Raw genomic sequence first — 17998 nt, forward strand, 5'->3', positions numbered from 1 at the left:
CCGCACCTGCCTTTGATAATACACATGGAATGGTATTTGTATCAGAGTTACTCTGGACCACTCCCTCTGTTCTTTGCCCAGCACATCCACAACTGCATTGGTGGCACTTCCTGACTCATACAGAACTTAAAATTCATTACTTTCTTCACTTTGATCCTTCTCTCCCTTGACTCCTCCTCCTCCTCCTCCTCCTCTCCCCCACCCCACCATCTCAGGGGAAAGGCTGACAACAAACATCTGTAAGAACTATCGCACAGGTCATGCATTCTCCACCTGTCACCAAGTCATCCATGAGCTACAGAGGCTCAGTGTCTCCCGTTCTTCGAGCCCACAGTTTTGTTAGACATCTTGATTATACTTCCTCCCACCTAGTTCTCCATTTTGTATGTTCTGAAATAAGAACTTCCTCTGAACTGTCATTTCTTAAACTGAATCATGGCTTCCGCTCTTCTGTGGTGGATAGAGCCCTTGACCTCATCTCGTCAATTTAGAGTTATAGAGTCGCAGGGAAGTACAGCACAGAAACAGGCCCTTCAGCCCATCTAGTCTGTGCTGAACCATTTAAACTACCGGGTCCCATTGACTCACACTCGGACCATCGCCCTCCGTACCCCTATCCATAAAATTTCTTGCAACTCTCCTCTATACTGGAGAAGAACAGCATTTCCCCGCCCATTCCCCATCTCCCAGTCCACACTTCCCACTCCACCAGGCTCACATCCCTTCCAACCTCCTCCATGAAGTTTTCACCACCAGAAAGAACAATCTCCTTCCCTCCCCATTCCCCATTCCCTTTGCAACTCGCTGGTCAGCTCTTTCATTCCCACTAACATCTCATCTTCTTCATAATTTCTACTGAAGCCACTACCACCCCTTCCCTTCCCACCTTCCAGGGACCCAAATAGTCTTCCAAGTGAGGCAGCAACCCTTCTAATCTGGTGACCACCAAATGCAGGCGCAGTTTGGCTGAGCACTTGGTGTTCAGTCTCCAGGGTTGGTTCAAAGCTCCCCGTTGCCTGTACTCCAATTCTCCATCCCACTCCCATTCTGCTGATCTCCTCCAGTGCCAACACAACTAGAGCCAACACATGCCTGAGGAACAGTGCCTCACCTTCCCCCTGAGATGCAGAGGGTTGTAGGGTCAGCCAGTTCCCCAACAGAGGACATCTTCAAGTTCCTAGGCATCACCATCTCTCAAGATCTATCCTGGACCCAGTGTACTGATGGCAAGCATGAAGGCGCCATGCAGGTGGCTAGGTTTCATTCAGGGTTTCAGGAGATCTGGTATGTCACCAAAGAGCCTGGCAAGTTCCTACAGATGCACCGCGCAGAGCACTCTAACTGGTTCTATCACCGTCTGGTATGGAGGGTCCAGTGCACAGATTCAGAAGAAGCTGCGTAAGGTCATAATCTTGGCCAGCTCCATCGTGGGTACCAGCCTTCTCGGCATCGAGGACATCTTCACCATCTAGGACATGCCCTCTGCTCACTTCTACCATCGGGGAGGAGTTAGAGGAACCTGAAAATGCACACTCAGTGTTTTAGGAACACCTCTTCCCCTCTGTTGGGCACGTGGCCAAGTGGTTTAGGCGTTCATCCAGTGATCTCAAGGTCGCTAGTTCGAGCCTCAGCTGTGGCAGCGTGTTTGTGCCCTTGAGCGAGGCACTTAATCACACATTGCTCTAGTCTGTGCACGGAGTGGCGCCTCACACAGACTTCCAATCTGCGCCTTGTAAGGCATGAAAATGCCCGACACAGGCCTCCCATGGTCTGAGTCGATGTTCCCTCTCTCTTCCCCTCCGCCATCAGATTTCTGAACGCCCATGATCTCACGAACACTACTTGACTTTTGGCACTTCTAATTTATTTTGTTACATATTTCTTATTGTAACTTATAGTGATTGTTACTGCTGCTTTAAAAGGGACCCGAGAGGTAACTTTTTCCACACAGAGAGTGTGGAAAGAAAGCATCAAAGTTTACAACCGCTGCCAGTGATAATAAACTTGATTCCGAGTTTCAGCCTTCGGCACTTGACATCAAATTCTCCAGGTTTAGGCATCTCACAGTTCTCAGTCTCAGGACTGGCAATCTCTGCTCCAAGTCTCTGACTGCCCTCATCCCATTACTGTTGGTTGTTTGGTCTCTCTTCAGATGCCCACTAACCCCATCAACCAGATGACCTTTTCTGCTTATCCCTGCATCACCCAGAGATATTCCCGTTGTTTGTCCGTCTCTTCCCCTCAATTTACAACTCCTACACCATCCCTTTCCTAGTTCTCAAAAGTCATCCTTGCCCCGAAACCTTAGCTCAGTTTCCCTTTCCGCAGACCTTGCCTGGCCCACCGAACATTTCCAATCTTGAGTTTTTAGTCCTTACTTTGGTCATCGGTGGTTTTAATTTTCCATCGGCTGATAGTGCAGCTTCAGTTAACAATTTGGGCGGCAGGATACTACAGCAGGTAGTGCAGCTGTCTCACAGCTATGGTGACGCAAATTCAATCCTCACGTCCAGTTGCCACTGGTGTAGAGCTTACATGTTCTCCCCATTGACTCCCTCTTCCTGAAGATAATGTTGGCCCTTAGGATAATTGGCTCAAGTAGACAGATATTTCATTGATCCCAAAGGAAATTACAGTACCATTACAAGTGCACAGAGATACAAATATTAGCACAGAAGTAAGAAAGAATAAAAAATAAGTGACCTCAAACAGTCTAACAGGAGAGGGTCATCACTTCCCCAGCTGGCTCATTATAGCCTAATGGCCGAGGGCAAGAATGACCTCATATAGCGCTCTTTGGAGCAGCGCAGTTGTCTAAGCCGATTACTGAAAGTGCTCCTCTGCTCAGCCAAGGTGGCATGCAGAGGGTGAGAAACATTGTCCAGAATTGCCAGGATTTTCTGTAGGGTCCTTTGTTCTACCACAGCCTCCAGTGTGTCCAGTTTGACTCCTATAACAGAGCCAGCCTTTCTAACCAGTTTATAGAGACTGCTGGCATCATCCACGTGGATGCCATTGTCCCAGCACACCGCCACATAGAAGATTGTACTGGCGACAACAGTCTGGTAGCACACGTGAAGAAGAGGCCAAGAGGCCTGCATACTACAAAGGACCTCAGTCTCCTCAAGAAGTAGAGGCGACTCTGGCCCTCCTTGTACACAGCCTCTGTGATGGTGCTCCACTCAAGTCTGTCATCCAGGTGCAGCCCCAGATACCTGCAGGTCCTCACCACATCAACATCCTCACCATCAACAGTAACAGGGCACAATGCAGGCTTAGGCTTCCTAAACGTGCGCAGCCGCTCCGAAATGATATCAGTATTTGTTAAGTAGGTACCGTGCACAATCCTGATTTGATGGAGACAGACGTGAGATGCACGGAGGAACATCTGGAGAAACTTCTGAAATGCCTGCTTCGCTGCCACTGCTACTGTGCGATCGAGAATCTCCGGAGGGGAAGGCCCCAAATCCTCGGCTTTGCCTATTGCCTGTTGCCGGGGCTGGGGTCAAAGTGCTTGGCAGAGATGGTGCTCGGTGTCGGAGGGCTGGTTGGAGGCTCGAAGTGGAGGTCGGGTGCTTCCAGGGTGCTGCATCAGCAAGTTTGCGGCGCTGGAGGTTCATGGCAGGGAGAGTTTCTCCCTTCTACCGTCTGCGTGCGATGATGGGACTTTCGAGAGACTTTGAGACTTTTTTTTACCATGCCTATGGTCTGTTCTTATCAAATTACGGTATTGCTTTGCACTGTTGTAACTATATGTTATAATTATGTGGTTTTGTCAGTTTTTTAGTCTTGGTTTGTCCTGTGTTTCTGTGATATCATACTGGAGGAACATTGTATCATTTCTTAATGCATTACTAAATGACAATAAAAGAGGACTGAGTGTCCTGATGATCTAATCTAAAGACCATCGCCATCTTGGTGACAGGTAAGGGAATTGGAAGGGATTAAGGTAGATGTGAGAAAATAGAGCGCTAGGGCAAAACAGTGGGATAATGTGATCAAGTCAACATATTGGGCTCACTAATAAACTGCCTATAGTTGCAAATGTGGCAAAGATCAATTCCTTTAAGAATTAAATGTGGCAGATGTCAAGAGACATTCTCTGAACACTGATTTCTCCAACTTTCGGTAATTTCTCCCCCCTCCCCCTCCTCTCTTTCCATTCCCCATTCTGACTTCCCACTTACCCTTTCCTTTTCTCCTCACCTACCCATCATCTCCCTCTGGTGTCCCTCCTCCTTCCCTTTCTCCCATGGTCCACTGTCATCCATTAGCAGATTCTTTCTTCAGCTCCTTACCTTTTCCCATCACCTCCCAGCTTCTCTTCTCACCTCATCCTCCTCGATGCACCCTCCTTCCTCAACAACCAGCTTCACCTATCACCTGCCAACTCCTTCCCCTCCCTCCACCTTCTTATTCTGGCTTCTTTCCCTTTCCTTTCCAGTCTTGACGAAGGGTCTCAGCCCAAAACGTTGACTGTTTATTCTCCTCTATAGACGCCGCCTGACCTGCTGAGTTTCTCCAGTATTTTCTGTGTGTTGCTCTGGATTTCCAGCATCTGCCGAATCTCTTCTGTTTGGATATCAATTATGATTATGAGGACACGCAGTCCTCTTTTATTGTCACTTAGTAATGCATGCATTAAGAAATGATACAATGTTTTTCCAGATTGATGTCACGGAAACACATGACAAACAGACTTAAAAACTAACAAAAACCACATAATTATAACATATAGTTACAACAGTGCAAAACAATACCGTAATTTGATAAGAACGGACCATGGCACGGTAAAGTCTCAAAGTCTCTCGAAAGTCCCATAATCTCACGCAGACGGTGAACCTCCAGCACCGCCAACTTGCCGATGCAGCATCCCGGAAGCATCTGACCACAGTCCGACTCCGAGTCTGTCCAAAAACTCCGAGCGTCCAACCAGCTCTCCGACACCGAGCACCGAGCACCATCTCTGCCGAGCGCTTCGACCCCGGCCCTGGCAACAGGCAATAGGCAAAGCCGAGGATTTGGGGCCTTCATCTCCGGAGATTCTCGATCGCACAGTAGCAGCGGCAGCGAAGTAGGCATTTCAGAAGTTACTCCAGGTATTCCTCCGTGCTTCTCACGACTGTCCCCATCAAATCCGGATTGTGCACGGTCCCCCTAGTTACACATACGATACTCTTCGGATATTCATTCATATTGAGGGGCATTTGTAATGAAAAGGAATCAGTTGAGCACTGAAATACATTTAACTCAACTGCTTGCTATGAACTTTGTTGCACTTGGCCACAGGATCAATAAAATTCAATGCCATCAGTACCTGGTTATCAATATTACACTGTGCCTGAAAATGTATCTAGCTGATTAGTTTGATGGGTATGATATTTACACTCACTGAGTGTACGTTTGTGGTCTTCTGCTGTTACTGCCCATTCATTTCAAGATTTGACGCGTTGTGCACTCAGTGATGATCTTCCGCTTAACACTGTCATAAAGCATGGCTATTAAAGTTACTGTTACCTTCCGGTCAGCTCGAAACAGTCTGGCCATTTGCCCATAGAACTGCCACTCACTGGATTCTTTTATTTTCCCTCGCACAGTTCTCTGTAAACTCTGTTGTGTGCAAAAATCCCAGATCATCAGTTTCTGAGATACTCAAACCACCCCATCTGGCACCAACAATCATCCACAGTCAAAGTCACCCAGATCAGATTTCATCCCCATTCTGATGTTTGGCCTGCACAACAGCAGAACCTCATAAGAACACAAGAAATAGGAGCAGGAGTAGGCCATCCGGCCCATCGAGTCTGCCCACCATTCACTAAGATCATGGCTGATCTGTCCGTAAACTCAGCTCCATCTACTTGCCTTTTCCCCATAACCCTTAATTCCCTTACTATGCAAAAACCTATCTAAATGTATCTTAAATATACTTAGTGAGGAAGCCTCAACTGCTTCCCTAGGCAGAGAATTCCACAGATTCAACACTCTCTGGGAAAAACAGATTCTCCTCATCTCCGTCCTAAATCTCCTCCCCTGAATCTTGAGGCAACGTCCCCTAGTTCTAGTCTCACCTACCAATGGAAACAACTTTCCTACTTCTATCTTATCTATCCCTTTCAAAATTTTGTATGTTTCTATAAGATCCCCTCTCATTCTTCTGAACTCCAGAGAGTATAGTCCCAGGTGACTCAATCTCTCCTCATAGGTTAACCCCTTCATCCCTGGAATCAACCTGAACCTCCCCTGCACCGCCTCCAAAGCTAGTATATCCTTCCTCAAGTATGGAGACCAGAACTGCGCGCAGTACTCCAGGTGCGGCCTCACCAGTACCCTGTATAGTTGCAGCATGACCTCCCTGCTCTTGAATTCAATCCCTCTAGCAATGAAGGTCAATATTCCGTTTGCCTTCTTAATAACCTGTTGTACCTGCAAGCCATCTTTTTGTGATTCATGAACAAGCACTCCCAAGTCCCTCTGCACAACAACATGCTGCAATCTTTCACCATTTAAATAATAATCTGCTCTTTTATTCCTGACCATGTCAGCATGCTTTTATGTTATGTGGTGCTGACACACGATTTGCTGATTAGGTATTTATATTGACAAGCAGGTGTGCCTAATAAAATGGCCACTGAATGTAGGTGGAGAAAGCTTTCAGCACTGTGGTCGCAGTAAATTGAAAACAATATGTGACAAGGCAGGAAATTATAATGATGAATGACAGCAGGATCTTCCAAATACTAGGTCAGGTGTAGAGATGGCAAAGATTAACGCAGAGTCAGTGACTTAAGAATCTTAATGAGACTACCGCAGAAGGATAGAATACAGGCCACAGCTTGAATAGGAGGGTCTACAGCTGCCTCGAAGGCTGTAAAATAAATATGTTCACATGAGCATTTACAACACTGGGCAAACGAGGAGATCTGGTATTTCTGCAGATGTACCGCAGAGAGCATTCTGCCTGGTTGTTTCACTGTCAGGATCAAGGGTTGTAAATTCAGCCAGATCTGCCACTGGCACTAGCCTCCACATCGAGGACTTCCTCGCGATGCCTCAGGAAGGGAGCATCCTTCGTGAAGAACCCTCACCCTCCAGGAAACGCTGTCTTCCCGTTAATGGCCTTCAATAAAGAGGAACTGGAGTCTGAAGATGCACAACGTGTTAGGAACAACTTCTTCCCCTCTACCATCAGATTTATGAAGGGCCATTAACACTACCTCACTATTCTATCCTGTTTTTTTTTATTTCTTATTGCAAGATATATTTTATTTACTGTTGCAGCAAAACATCAGTGATAATAAAGTAGGCAAACTCAGAGCAATCATCTTCTAATTGCTTGATTCCCCAAGAAGGGTTACGAGACTGTACATTAAAATGGGGCATATATTAAAATATAGAGGAGAAACACATTAATGCCATATTGGAACAAAGTAGGCATATTGGATTGGGACGAGTTCTAGATTGGTTCAAACTAAATTTATTATCAAAGTACATATATGCCATCATAGACAGTGGTGCTAGAAAGTTTGTGAACTCCGTAGAATTTTCTCTATTTCTGCATAAATATGGCCTAAAGTGTGATCAGATCTTCATGTAAATCCTAAAACTAGATAATGAGAACCCAATTAAATAAATAACGCAAAAAAACTTGTTCATTTATTGATCGAGGAAAATGAATTATGCATTTCATGCAAGGAAGCCCTCTAACATCCCAGAGTTGAAGCAGTTTTGCAAAGAGAAATGGCCTGAAATTTCTCCAAGCCGATGTGCAGATCTTATCAAGTTACCGGGAATGCTTGGTTGAAGTTATTGCTGTACGAGGGCAGGTGGGGGGTGGGGGTGGTCACACCAGTTACTGAAAGCAAAGGTTCACATACTTTTTCCAACAAATACATGTAATATTGGATCATTTTTCTCAATAAATAAATGAACAAGTATAATGCCTTTTGTGTTGTTTATCTAGTTTTCGGACTTGCGTGAAAATCTGATCACATTTTAGGTCATATTTATGCAGAAAGAGAGAAAGTTCTACAGGGTTCACAAACCTTTAGCACCACTGTACCACCCTGAGTTTCTTGCGGGCTTTCACATTAGAACAAAGGAATACAACAGAATCAATGAAAAAGTACACACCAACAAAGACTGACAGACAACTCACGTGCAAAAGCCAAACTCTGATAAACAAGCAAAGTGAATAAACTAATACTGAGAGCATAAGTTGTAGATTCCTTGAAAGTGAGACAATAAATTTTCGAATCATTTCAGTGCTGAGGTCAATCAGGTCATCAGGAGACTGATGGTTGAGGGGTAATAACTGTCCCTGAACCTGGCAGTGTGGGGTATATCTCCTTCCCAATGGCAGCAGTGAGGAGAGAACATAGTCTCGATGTTGGAGGCCATTGAAGACAGAAACACTCCTTGTGCTTAATGATGGGGAGGGCTTTCCCCGTGATGGACTAGCCTGTATCCGCCACTTTCAGCAGGCTCTTCCCAGTGGAAAAACATTCAAATTATGGTCTGTTCGCTGTGCTAGCATCTATGCAATTGAAGGGAGCTTGTTTCAGACAGCTTGTGCCAGAAAATATTGAGTACTTTGGGGCATTGAATTTAATGAAGGTTTCTCCCTCCATCTGAATATCTAGTCTCGATTTACATTGCTTAATGAGACACTTATTACCCAACAGAATTTCCAGCTGCTGAAAGTCATTTTTAGTAACTAAATTTAATCAGCCATCAGGCACCTTGAATAGAAGTCTTATTAACACAAATAAGGTATACAACCAGATTACTGATTTTAATCAAAGCCCACGAATATGAAGCTGAAAATGAGAGTGACATGCTGTTGAAGCAACTTTACCTCTGAAACCCCTTTTTTACGGGGCATCTCTGGAAATGTGGCTCGTTAACCCCTCGCTAACAGCCACTGGACTCCACGGCGAGAAGCCCACCTTTCTCGGGCTCCACGCGTCTAGAGTGTGTAAGACTTCGGTGCCGCCAAACCCGTGCGGTTGGGATGTCTTGCCTACCCGAACCCCGGCTTGTATGAATGTTGCGTGATTTACTGCTCTCCCTGCAATCAACCATCGGCAAGAATTAACAGATCATACACCGAATACAATTATAAAGAAAGTATATTTATGAATGTTAACTTAACCAAAGAGTTATTGAAGAAAAACAACAAAAAGGGTCCATTATAATTAAACAGTCAACTGTACACAGAAGTTGGAGCTCATCTTGAAGTTGTCCGTAAATCGCACTGGACCCTCGGTCTGTGAAAGCACACACTACTTTCCAAATGTCACTCGAAATCCATCCTGAACAAACAGGCTCCCCCATGGGAGTAATGGTCCTTTCTCCTTGAAGCCACTCACCTGCGCAAAGCACCTTGTGCAACAGGGATGGCATCCTCAGCCATCTTCCCTCCTGTCTTCCCCCAGCTCCCGCCAAAACGGACCTCGACCCACACCAGCGATCCTCACAAAAACCTCTCTGCCCAGCGTTCTCGAGAACCTTCTCTCAATTCCACCATCCTGATTGGCTGATGCCACATTCCTAAGTTGAACAGCAATGCCCCTTATCTCAGCTCAAACCCAAAAAGGCTGATAGCAGAGCAGGCTGCTCTTACAAAACTGCTAAAATAAAATACCTACAGCATAGCGGTAAATATCTCAACCAGGGTGTTACACCTCGTTATAGTGTTGTTTTTGTAACTATCAGCTAGGAACAAATCAGAGGACCATTACTTGACCCAAGTTGCCTCCCAGAGGAGCAATCTCGTCAGTGTTCATACCCCTGAATCCCCGCCACCTGTTTTCTTTCTCATCTCCCCCTTCAGCTTATTTTTGTCATTATCCTGCACCAAGGGACAATTAACCCTCCGGCGTGTTTGGGACGTGGCAGGAAATAGGCAGAGGAGAAACCGCACATAGCACCTGCTACTGGAGAAACAAAACAAACTCATTGCCCATTTCAACACACACTGAACACCAAAGGAACTCGGCGGGTCAGGCAGCATCTACGGATATGAGTAAGCAGTCCACGTTTCGGGCCAAGACCCTTCTTCAGGACTGGGAAGGAAACGGACGTGGGGGGGGGAAGATGCTAGAATGAAAAGGTGGGGGGTGGGGAGAGGGAAGGAGGCTAGCTGGAAAGCGATAGGTGAAGCCAGGTGGGTGGGAAAAGTCAAAGGCTGGAGCAGACGGAATCTGATTGGAGAAGAGAGTGGACCATAGGAGCAAGGTAAGGAGGAGGGGACCTGAGGGGAAGTGATAGGCTTCCCCTAGGTGAGGTGAGGAGAAGTAAAGGGTCAGAGTGGGGAATAGAGGAAGAAGAGGGGTTAGATTTGTTTACCATAAGGAAAAATCGATATTCATCCCATCAATTTGGAAGCTACCCAGATGGAATACAAGGTGTTGCTCCTCCAACCAGAGGGTGGCCTCTTCTTGACACAAGAGGAGGCCATGGATTGACAAGTCGGAATAGGAGTCGGAATTAAAACATTTGGCCACCAGGAAATCCTGCTTGCGGCGGGTATGAGATGTTGATTATTGTCCATTTGCGATTCTGATGATAGGTCAAGTCATTGGGTATATTTAAAGCAGAGGTTGATAGGGTTTTGATTAGTAAGGGTGTCAAAGGTGATGGGGAGAAGGCAGGAGAATGGGGTTGAGAGGGATAATAAATCAGCCATGATGGAAGGGCAGAGCAGGCTCGATGGACCGAATGGCCTAATTCTGTTCCCATGTCTGATGGTCTTATGAATAATGGTAGTAAACAGCGGCAAGGTAGCGTAGTGGTTAGCACAACGGTTTACAGTACGGGCGACCCGGGTTCAATTCCCACCACTGCCTGAAAGGAATTTGTACACTCTCACAGTGACCACGTGGGTTTCCTCTGGGTGCTCTGGTTTCCTGCCACAGTCCAAAGACATAACGATTGGCGGATTAATTGGTCGTTGTAAATTGACTGGTGATTATGCTAGGATTAAATCAGGAGATTGCTGGACGGGGCAGCTCGAAGGGCCGGAAGGTATCTCACGCTCTACCTCCATAATAGTAGTAAAAATTTCTGGTATTTAATTTTCAATTGAAAATTCTAATTAACGTATCCATCTATTTTGAGTTTTTAAATGACAGATCTGACTATTACTTTAAATATACCAGAGATTCAGTTGCCATGAAATCAAATCAATCCTGTTTGTTCCAAAAACACTGGTATGACAGTCTATTTTTTCAGAATATATTTATATACATATAAAAATTGACTATGTTCCAAAAACAAACATAATTATGAAGTAGATGAGAATGTAATTATAGGATACAAACACTTGTGCTATCAAACGTCAGAAGAGAAAATCACGTGCTGTGTGTATGTTTTTTAAAATCTTAAACTCAAAAATTCCTACAAATGCAGCACTGTTTATGTTTTACCCTAAAATACATAGAAATAAGTCCAGTTCACACTGTAAACTTAGTAACTTGTCTGTTTTCCCTTCTTTCAGAATTGTAAACTTGATTTTACTTACCAACTGAACATAGCAAAGTATTGACTCTTGTATTTCAGATAAAGCACATATTTTTTAAAACCCGTTATCATTTAAAAAAGAACACAAGACGCTCAGTGTGTCTGGGCAGATTTGGAACTCTGCTACCAACATAAAATGCATCAGTTGCAGGCTAAGTCAACAGACTCTCTCTCAAACTCCCAGGACTGCAGTGTTACCAAGGTCGATGGATTCTAAAAATACTGCGTTTTCATGTGGAGCAGCAGATGCATTGTAAATGAGCATTACTGTTACAAGGAAACACGTTTTACATCAATTATGCTTACTAAAATCCATATTGCTGCTCAAAAAGAAATTATTCACAGATATCATTTCATTCATCACAATTTCAGATTAAGAGGTTTAACTGGTGATTTTCTTCTTGGGAGTTATGGTTAATGGGGGCCAATTACAGTCAATGTCGTCTACATTGATAGAATAAAACATCAAAGTACATTGTGAACAATATACAAATTTTAAGCAGGTATCAATTTAACGCAGAGTGCAGTTTACTAAACAATTCCGTTCAAGAGGATTGAAAACATTTTAATCTCTACAGCACATTTGCCTTTCTCTTTTAGATTTCAATGCACAATTACCTGAGCTGATAGCTTTCCAAGAACCTGAGATTTGATACTACAGTCCCAAGCAAACAGTCAGCGGTTCCCAACCTGGAGTCCATGGACTCCTCAGTTAATAAGGCCATAAAGATAGAAGCAGAGTTGGGCCATTTGGCCCATTTCATCATGGCTGATCAATTTTCCCTCTCAGCCCCAATCTCCTGCTTTCTTCTCATATCCCTTCACACCCTGACTAATCAAGAATCTATCAATTTCCACCTTAAATAGATCCAATAAATTGACCTCCACAGCCGCCTGTGTAAATGAATTCCACACATTCACCACCCTCTGGCTAATGATCCCCTCAGTTAATGGTGAAAAAAAGGGTTAGGAGCCCCTAGGCTAGTTCATTACTGATGATTCGTGTCAGGAAGAATTCTGGAGTTATGTGAATGTAGCAGATATTTATTCAAACAAGAACCAGTCTTCAGGTCTTATTGCAAATTGTAAATTGTATGCAGTAAATTGAAGTTAAAAGCACACCTTTGCAAATAAGCCGTACTTTCTTGTAAGGGGTATGGTTTGCAAAATGGTGACCAGGAGACACTTGAATATTCATCAACCAAACATTAAAAAATTGGGGCTGTATAATTTGACCCGCATCAAGGTGTTGTCTGGCTCTCTGTCGTCAGAAGTTTTTAGAATATCTGTGCTAACTATTTTCTCCCAAAAGACACACCTTCAGAGGCATCTTATCAATTACAATGTGCTTCCAATGTAAATATGCGCCTCAAAGGAACCATCTGTCAACACAAAGTATTGAAGTAAACAATGTCACTGTAACTACTGAAATTGTTTTGAATCACCCTCTGTTAACTTTGATCTTAAGGGGATAAAAATGTGATGTATTTTTGGGATTGTGAGCCTCCACCAAGAGTGTCTCAATAGAATCCCTGCTTGTTGTGATGAATAAAGAGTTGGATATCACCAGTTTCAATGTCTCTCTGATGGTGTCAATCATAGTTACAACATTTGGGGGCTTGTCTGGGATATACTCATGGCCCACTGTGTTGCCAGTGACTTCAGTTTCAGCACTAAGGGAGGGGGGGAGAGAAGAGAGAGAGAAGAGAGAGAGAGAAGAGAGAAAGAAAAGAGAGAGAGAAGAGAGAGAGTATGTATATATGTACATACGTATTGTAGGAGTCAAACAGGTCACAGGGAAGGCTGTAATAGAATAAAGGACGCTATGAAAAATGGTGGCAATTCTGAACAATGTTTCTCACCCTCTGCATGCCACCTTGGCTGAACAGAGGAGCACTTGTAGTAACAGACTAAGACAACTGTGCTGCTCCAAAGAGCGATATATGAGGTCATTCTTACACTTGGCCATTAGGCTCTATAATGAGTCAACCTATAGCTGGGGAAGTGATGACCCCCCTCCTGTTAGATTGTTTGAGGTCACTTATTTTTTATTCTTTCTACTTCTCTTCTAATATTTATATCTGCACACTTGTAATGCTACTGTGACACTGTACTGTCTTTTGGGATCAGTAAAGTATCTATCTATCTATATTTAGATCTGTTTAGACCAATGACCACAGGATCACAGGGTATCTAAGGACACAGTGGAGAGCTGAACTGGCAGATACAAAAGTGTGGGACGTGCGTGTTTCTTGTTTTGTGTAAGGGACCAGCTAACAGACTGTATGGGGTAGTTTGCCGAGACTGGGCCACCAGTTGTGAAAGGTGGCTACTAAAGGTTCGGGATGCCAAAGGGTGCATATATACTCATTCAGTGGGCAACAGATTAAGTTTAGCATGGTCACCGAGAACACTTGGTGGTGGGTGAGATACCATTTGGGATGCCAGAGGCAATGTGTGCATACATCATGGACTCAGTTGTGAAGAGGAGAGAACACACAGACCACAAACTCCATAAACTTGGAGAAGGTTGAACAGGAAATGGACAAAGATGGCTAGGTTAAATCCTAATGAAGGTTCATGGCCTGACGCTGCCTGACCTGCTGAGTTCCTCCAGTGAGTGTGTGTGTGTGTGCATGCGTGGCTTGGATTTCCAGCATCTGCAGATTTCCTCTTGCTTCTGGATGGGCTAAAACCTGGAGCCTGGGGAAATATTGGCAGCGGTGGGAAAGCCAATCAAAGAGGAAGGGAGATAAGGCAGCCATCCTGATGAAGGGTCTCGGCCCGGGAGTCGACTGTTTCCTCTTTACCATAGATGCTGCCTGGCCTGCTGAGTTCCTCCAGCTTTGTGTGTGTGTGTGTGTGTGTGTGTGTGTGTGTGTGTGTGTGTGTGTGTGTTGCTAAAGCAGCAGTCTTTTTATGCCATGTATATTTGTAGGAGAGGACAGAGTGCCTGGAATCATATGGCATACAAATTGCAGAACTACAGAAGGAAAGGGATGAATAGAGGGAACAGCATGACAGTATACAAGTAGACAGGGACAGATTGAAGGAACAGTTAGAACACTTGGAGAGAGGGAGGGGGGAAGAGGGGGAGAGAGAGACGGGGAGAGGGGGAGAGGCGGAAAGAGGGGGAGAGAGAGGGAGAGGGGAAGAGGGGGGAGAGTGGGGAGAGTGGGGAGACAGTGGGGAGAGAGTGGGGGGAGAGGGGAGGGGGGAGGGGGAGGGGGAGAGGGGAGAGAGAGAGACAGAGAGAGACAGACAAACTTCAGTGAAAACAGGCAGAACAATTGGAACAATAGAAGAATGAATTAATCGGGGATCTGGGCAGACTGAGAGGTAAATGGGGTAAGGCCCAGCAGGTGGCTGCTCGCTGGGAAGCAGCCATGGGAATAACTGCTGAGGAAAGTGAGGAGGTAAGTTGGGAAGCGCTGGACCAGGGAGTTGACAAGTGGGAAAGTCCCCCCAAACAGGCGAGGTTATACCCAGTACTGTCTGTCTGAATGGCACCTATAGAGCCCAGACATTGACAGGTTCAGAACCATGATAACCCCTGCCAGCTTTTCACACTCATCCCCACCATCCACAAACCCTTCACCCCAGGGGAAAGCCGAGCATTCTGTCGAAACGGTCCTTACTTAGAGTTGTGTGTAGCAATGCAGAACTTCGGCATAAGATGGAAGAAATGATCGAAATCTACTAGATGCACCTGAAAGACATACATGTATCAGTTACAGCGAAATGCTTGAAATATGTGGGAAAGTCAGACCCCAGGGGTGCCGGATGGAACATGGGCAGCTAACGGGAATGCCAGCAATGAGGAGAGGTATCAGGACTTTAAGGAAGTAGTGAGGCAGTGACTGGGAGGAGGTGAGAGTAACTGGGGAATGATAATGCCTGTTGTTCAGGAAGCTGATGAACCGGCCATGGACGTTACCACACGAAAATTCTGGGCCGATGAGGAAAACCCAGGGTAATCCAGGGAGGGATGAGCCGGTCTTCCTGAAAATGCTCCAGGAAGGGCTGAGCTCAGCCCAGCAGGAAGCTTTAGACTTGGAGATAATTGGGGTGGTGGGGGGTCAGTTTACTTGTCAGTTGAAAGCCATTTTCAGTGACTGGCCCATTTGAAGGATACAGCTGTCTTTTTCCCTTTGGTTTCCCTGTGTGCCTCGGCACCGATGTCCGGTTTCAGGCACCTCAGGGGTGTAAGAATAGCACATGCGAGAGACTCATTGGCTTTGCTTTGTCTCCAGGGGCTCCTCTTCACACCGCAGTCATGACCTGTGCTGAAGAACTGTTGGGAAAGTTGGCTGTAGATATAGCAGGTACCACAAGCACTCTTAGCGAAACATCTGTTTGCTGAATGTTCAGTCTTGTAGTTGTGCAACTTGGGAGGGACTTGGATGATTGGTCGAATGTCTTACTGCTCGTAAATAAATAATTAATGTACTTACTTGCTATCAGCGTCTCCTGTCTCACCTCACCAAACCTGTCAACCTGCTTCCTCATAGCATTCATCTACTTCACAATAGTTTAATGGGCTGGAGAAATAGACTTAAAGAGAGGGAAGAGCTTTTCGTAATGTGGCTGTAGTGGACATAGATGCTGTAATGACACAGAGGAATGCACACACAATGCTGGAGGAACTCAGCAGGCCAGGCCGCATTGATGGAAAAGAGTAATCTGTCGACGCTTCCCCAAGGCATGGGTCAGGAATCCTGACAAGACTGCCAGCAACCTAAACCACGTGCTGCATCCTAGACCCTGTAAATTACTGTAGGGGAAAGCAATGGGTTGCGGTGAACCTGGAATCTGTAGGGATAAAAGGACCCCATATGTAAAGGATCTCTGTAACCAGCTTAAAGCGCTTTTTAATTATTTACTGAGATACAACAAGGAGTGGAACCTTCCGGCCCTTTGAGTTGCGCCACCCAGCAACCCTGATTAATCCCAATTTACAATGACCAATTAACCTACCAACCGGTAGGTCACTAGAGGATGATGGGAGGAAACCCACGCGGTCACAGGCAGGACATACAAACACCTTATGGGCAGCAGTGGCAATCCAACTGGGGCCGCCTGTACTGTAAGCTGTTGCGCTAGCCGTTACGCTACCAAGCCACCCTAAGGGCCCAACAAAACAAGAGCACCACATTGCTGATCAGAGAGAGCCAGAAGGAGAGAAGGCAATCCTCCCACAGCCAGGGACAATCATGGCAAGGGAGCTGCCTGAAGGCAGGGATCACTCCCAGGTGGATAAGACTGCAGGTAAATACCCAGGACATCTTCAAGGAGTGGTATCTCAGAAAGGCAGCATCCATTGTTAAGGACCTCCAGCACCCAGGGCATGCCCTTTTCTCACTGTTACCATCAGGTAGGAGGTACAGAAGCCTGAAGGCACACACTCAGCGATTCAGGAACAGCTTCTTCCCCTCCGCCATCCGATTTCTGAATGGACATTGAACCTGTGAACACTACCTCACTTTTTTAATATATATTTTTTCTGGTTTTTGCACAATTTTTATTCAATATACATATAAAGTAATGGATTTATTTTTTTCTATATTACGTATTGCATTGAACTGCTGCTGCCAAGTTAACAGATTTCGCAACACATGCCGGTGATAATAAACCTGATTCTGATTCCGATTCCGATTCCAATTCCAATTCCGATTACGGTGCTTCTGAGAAATGAACTTGGTGTTTGTGTTCAGACACTTGGTGCTTGGAAGTAGGTACAGAGGAGCTGTCAGGGATACATTTTTTTTACACAGAGAGTGGTGAGTGCGTGCAATGGGCTGACGGCGGTGGCGGTGGAGGTGGAAACGATAGGGTCTTTTATGAGACTCCTGGATGGATACATGGAGCTTAGAAAAATGAAGGGCTATGGGTAAGCCTAGGTAGTTCTAAGGTAAGGGCATGTTCAGCACAGCTTTGTGGGCCGAAGGGCCTGTACTGCGCTGTAGGCTTTCTATGTTTCTATGACCCAGCAAGGCAGCCAGTGGAAACACAGGGCTCAGGGTTAAACCTTATGACTCAACTTCTTGTCGCCCTCACAGACAGAACAAGGGATCATTAACGTTGTCATTACAGAGAGTCTAAGTGTGAACACCAGCCTGCTGCCTCACCAGATGGAAGCAGGCCCACAAATGAAGGAAAACAGAAACCCAAATGCAAAAGGCAGTGAGAGTGTGTGTCAGCAAACTGTGAATAAAATGTCAAAGTATAGCAATAACTATACCTTGTAACGGAGGCTGGTTCTGGGAGGTAGATGATTAATTGTAAAGATTAGAATAGAAGGATATTGGGAAAATAGAAGGAAAGGGATCCAAATTATGGCAAAGACAACAACGTCGCTGACAAGGCAGATCTAGAAAGAGAGAAGAAGCCGGACATAACGACTGAAGGGAGCCCGAATGGGGTGTGAACACAAATAAGCAGGGCTCGTTCAGTGGTTGGGCCACTGACCAAAAGG

At 45.4% G+C, this 17998-nt stretch overlaps 1 protein-coding gene across 3 annotated transcripts in view; it reads right to left on the bottom strand.

Annotated features, from left to right (window-relative positions):
• Window positions 1-17998, bottom strand: part of LOC140189932 (cAMP-dependent protein kinase inhibitor alpha-like) — a 180414-nt gene that overhangs the window by 86787 nt on the left and 75629 nt on the right. Inside the window, exon 3 of one of the 3 annotated variants that reach the window (XM_072246286.1) lies at window positions 8858-9070. The exons of the other annotated variants lie outside the window; for them this stretch is intronic. Coding sequence (XP_072102387.1) covers window positions 8858-8884 — 27 coding nt within the window. The 5' untranslated portion in view covers window positions 8885-9070. The remainder of the gene's footprint in view (window positions 1-8857; window positions 9071-17998) is intronic. 3 annotated transcript variants of the gene reach the window in all.

Source organism: Mobula birostris, chromosome 29, assembly GCF_030028105.1.
Source record: "Mobula birostris isolate sMobBir1 chromosome 29, sMobBir1.hap1, whole genome shotgun sequence".
Lineage (NCBI taxonomy): Eukaryota > Metazoa > Chordata > Chondrichthyes > Myliobatiformes > Myliobatidae > Mobula > Mobula birostris.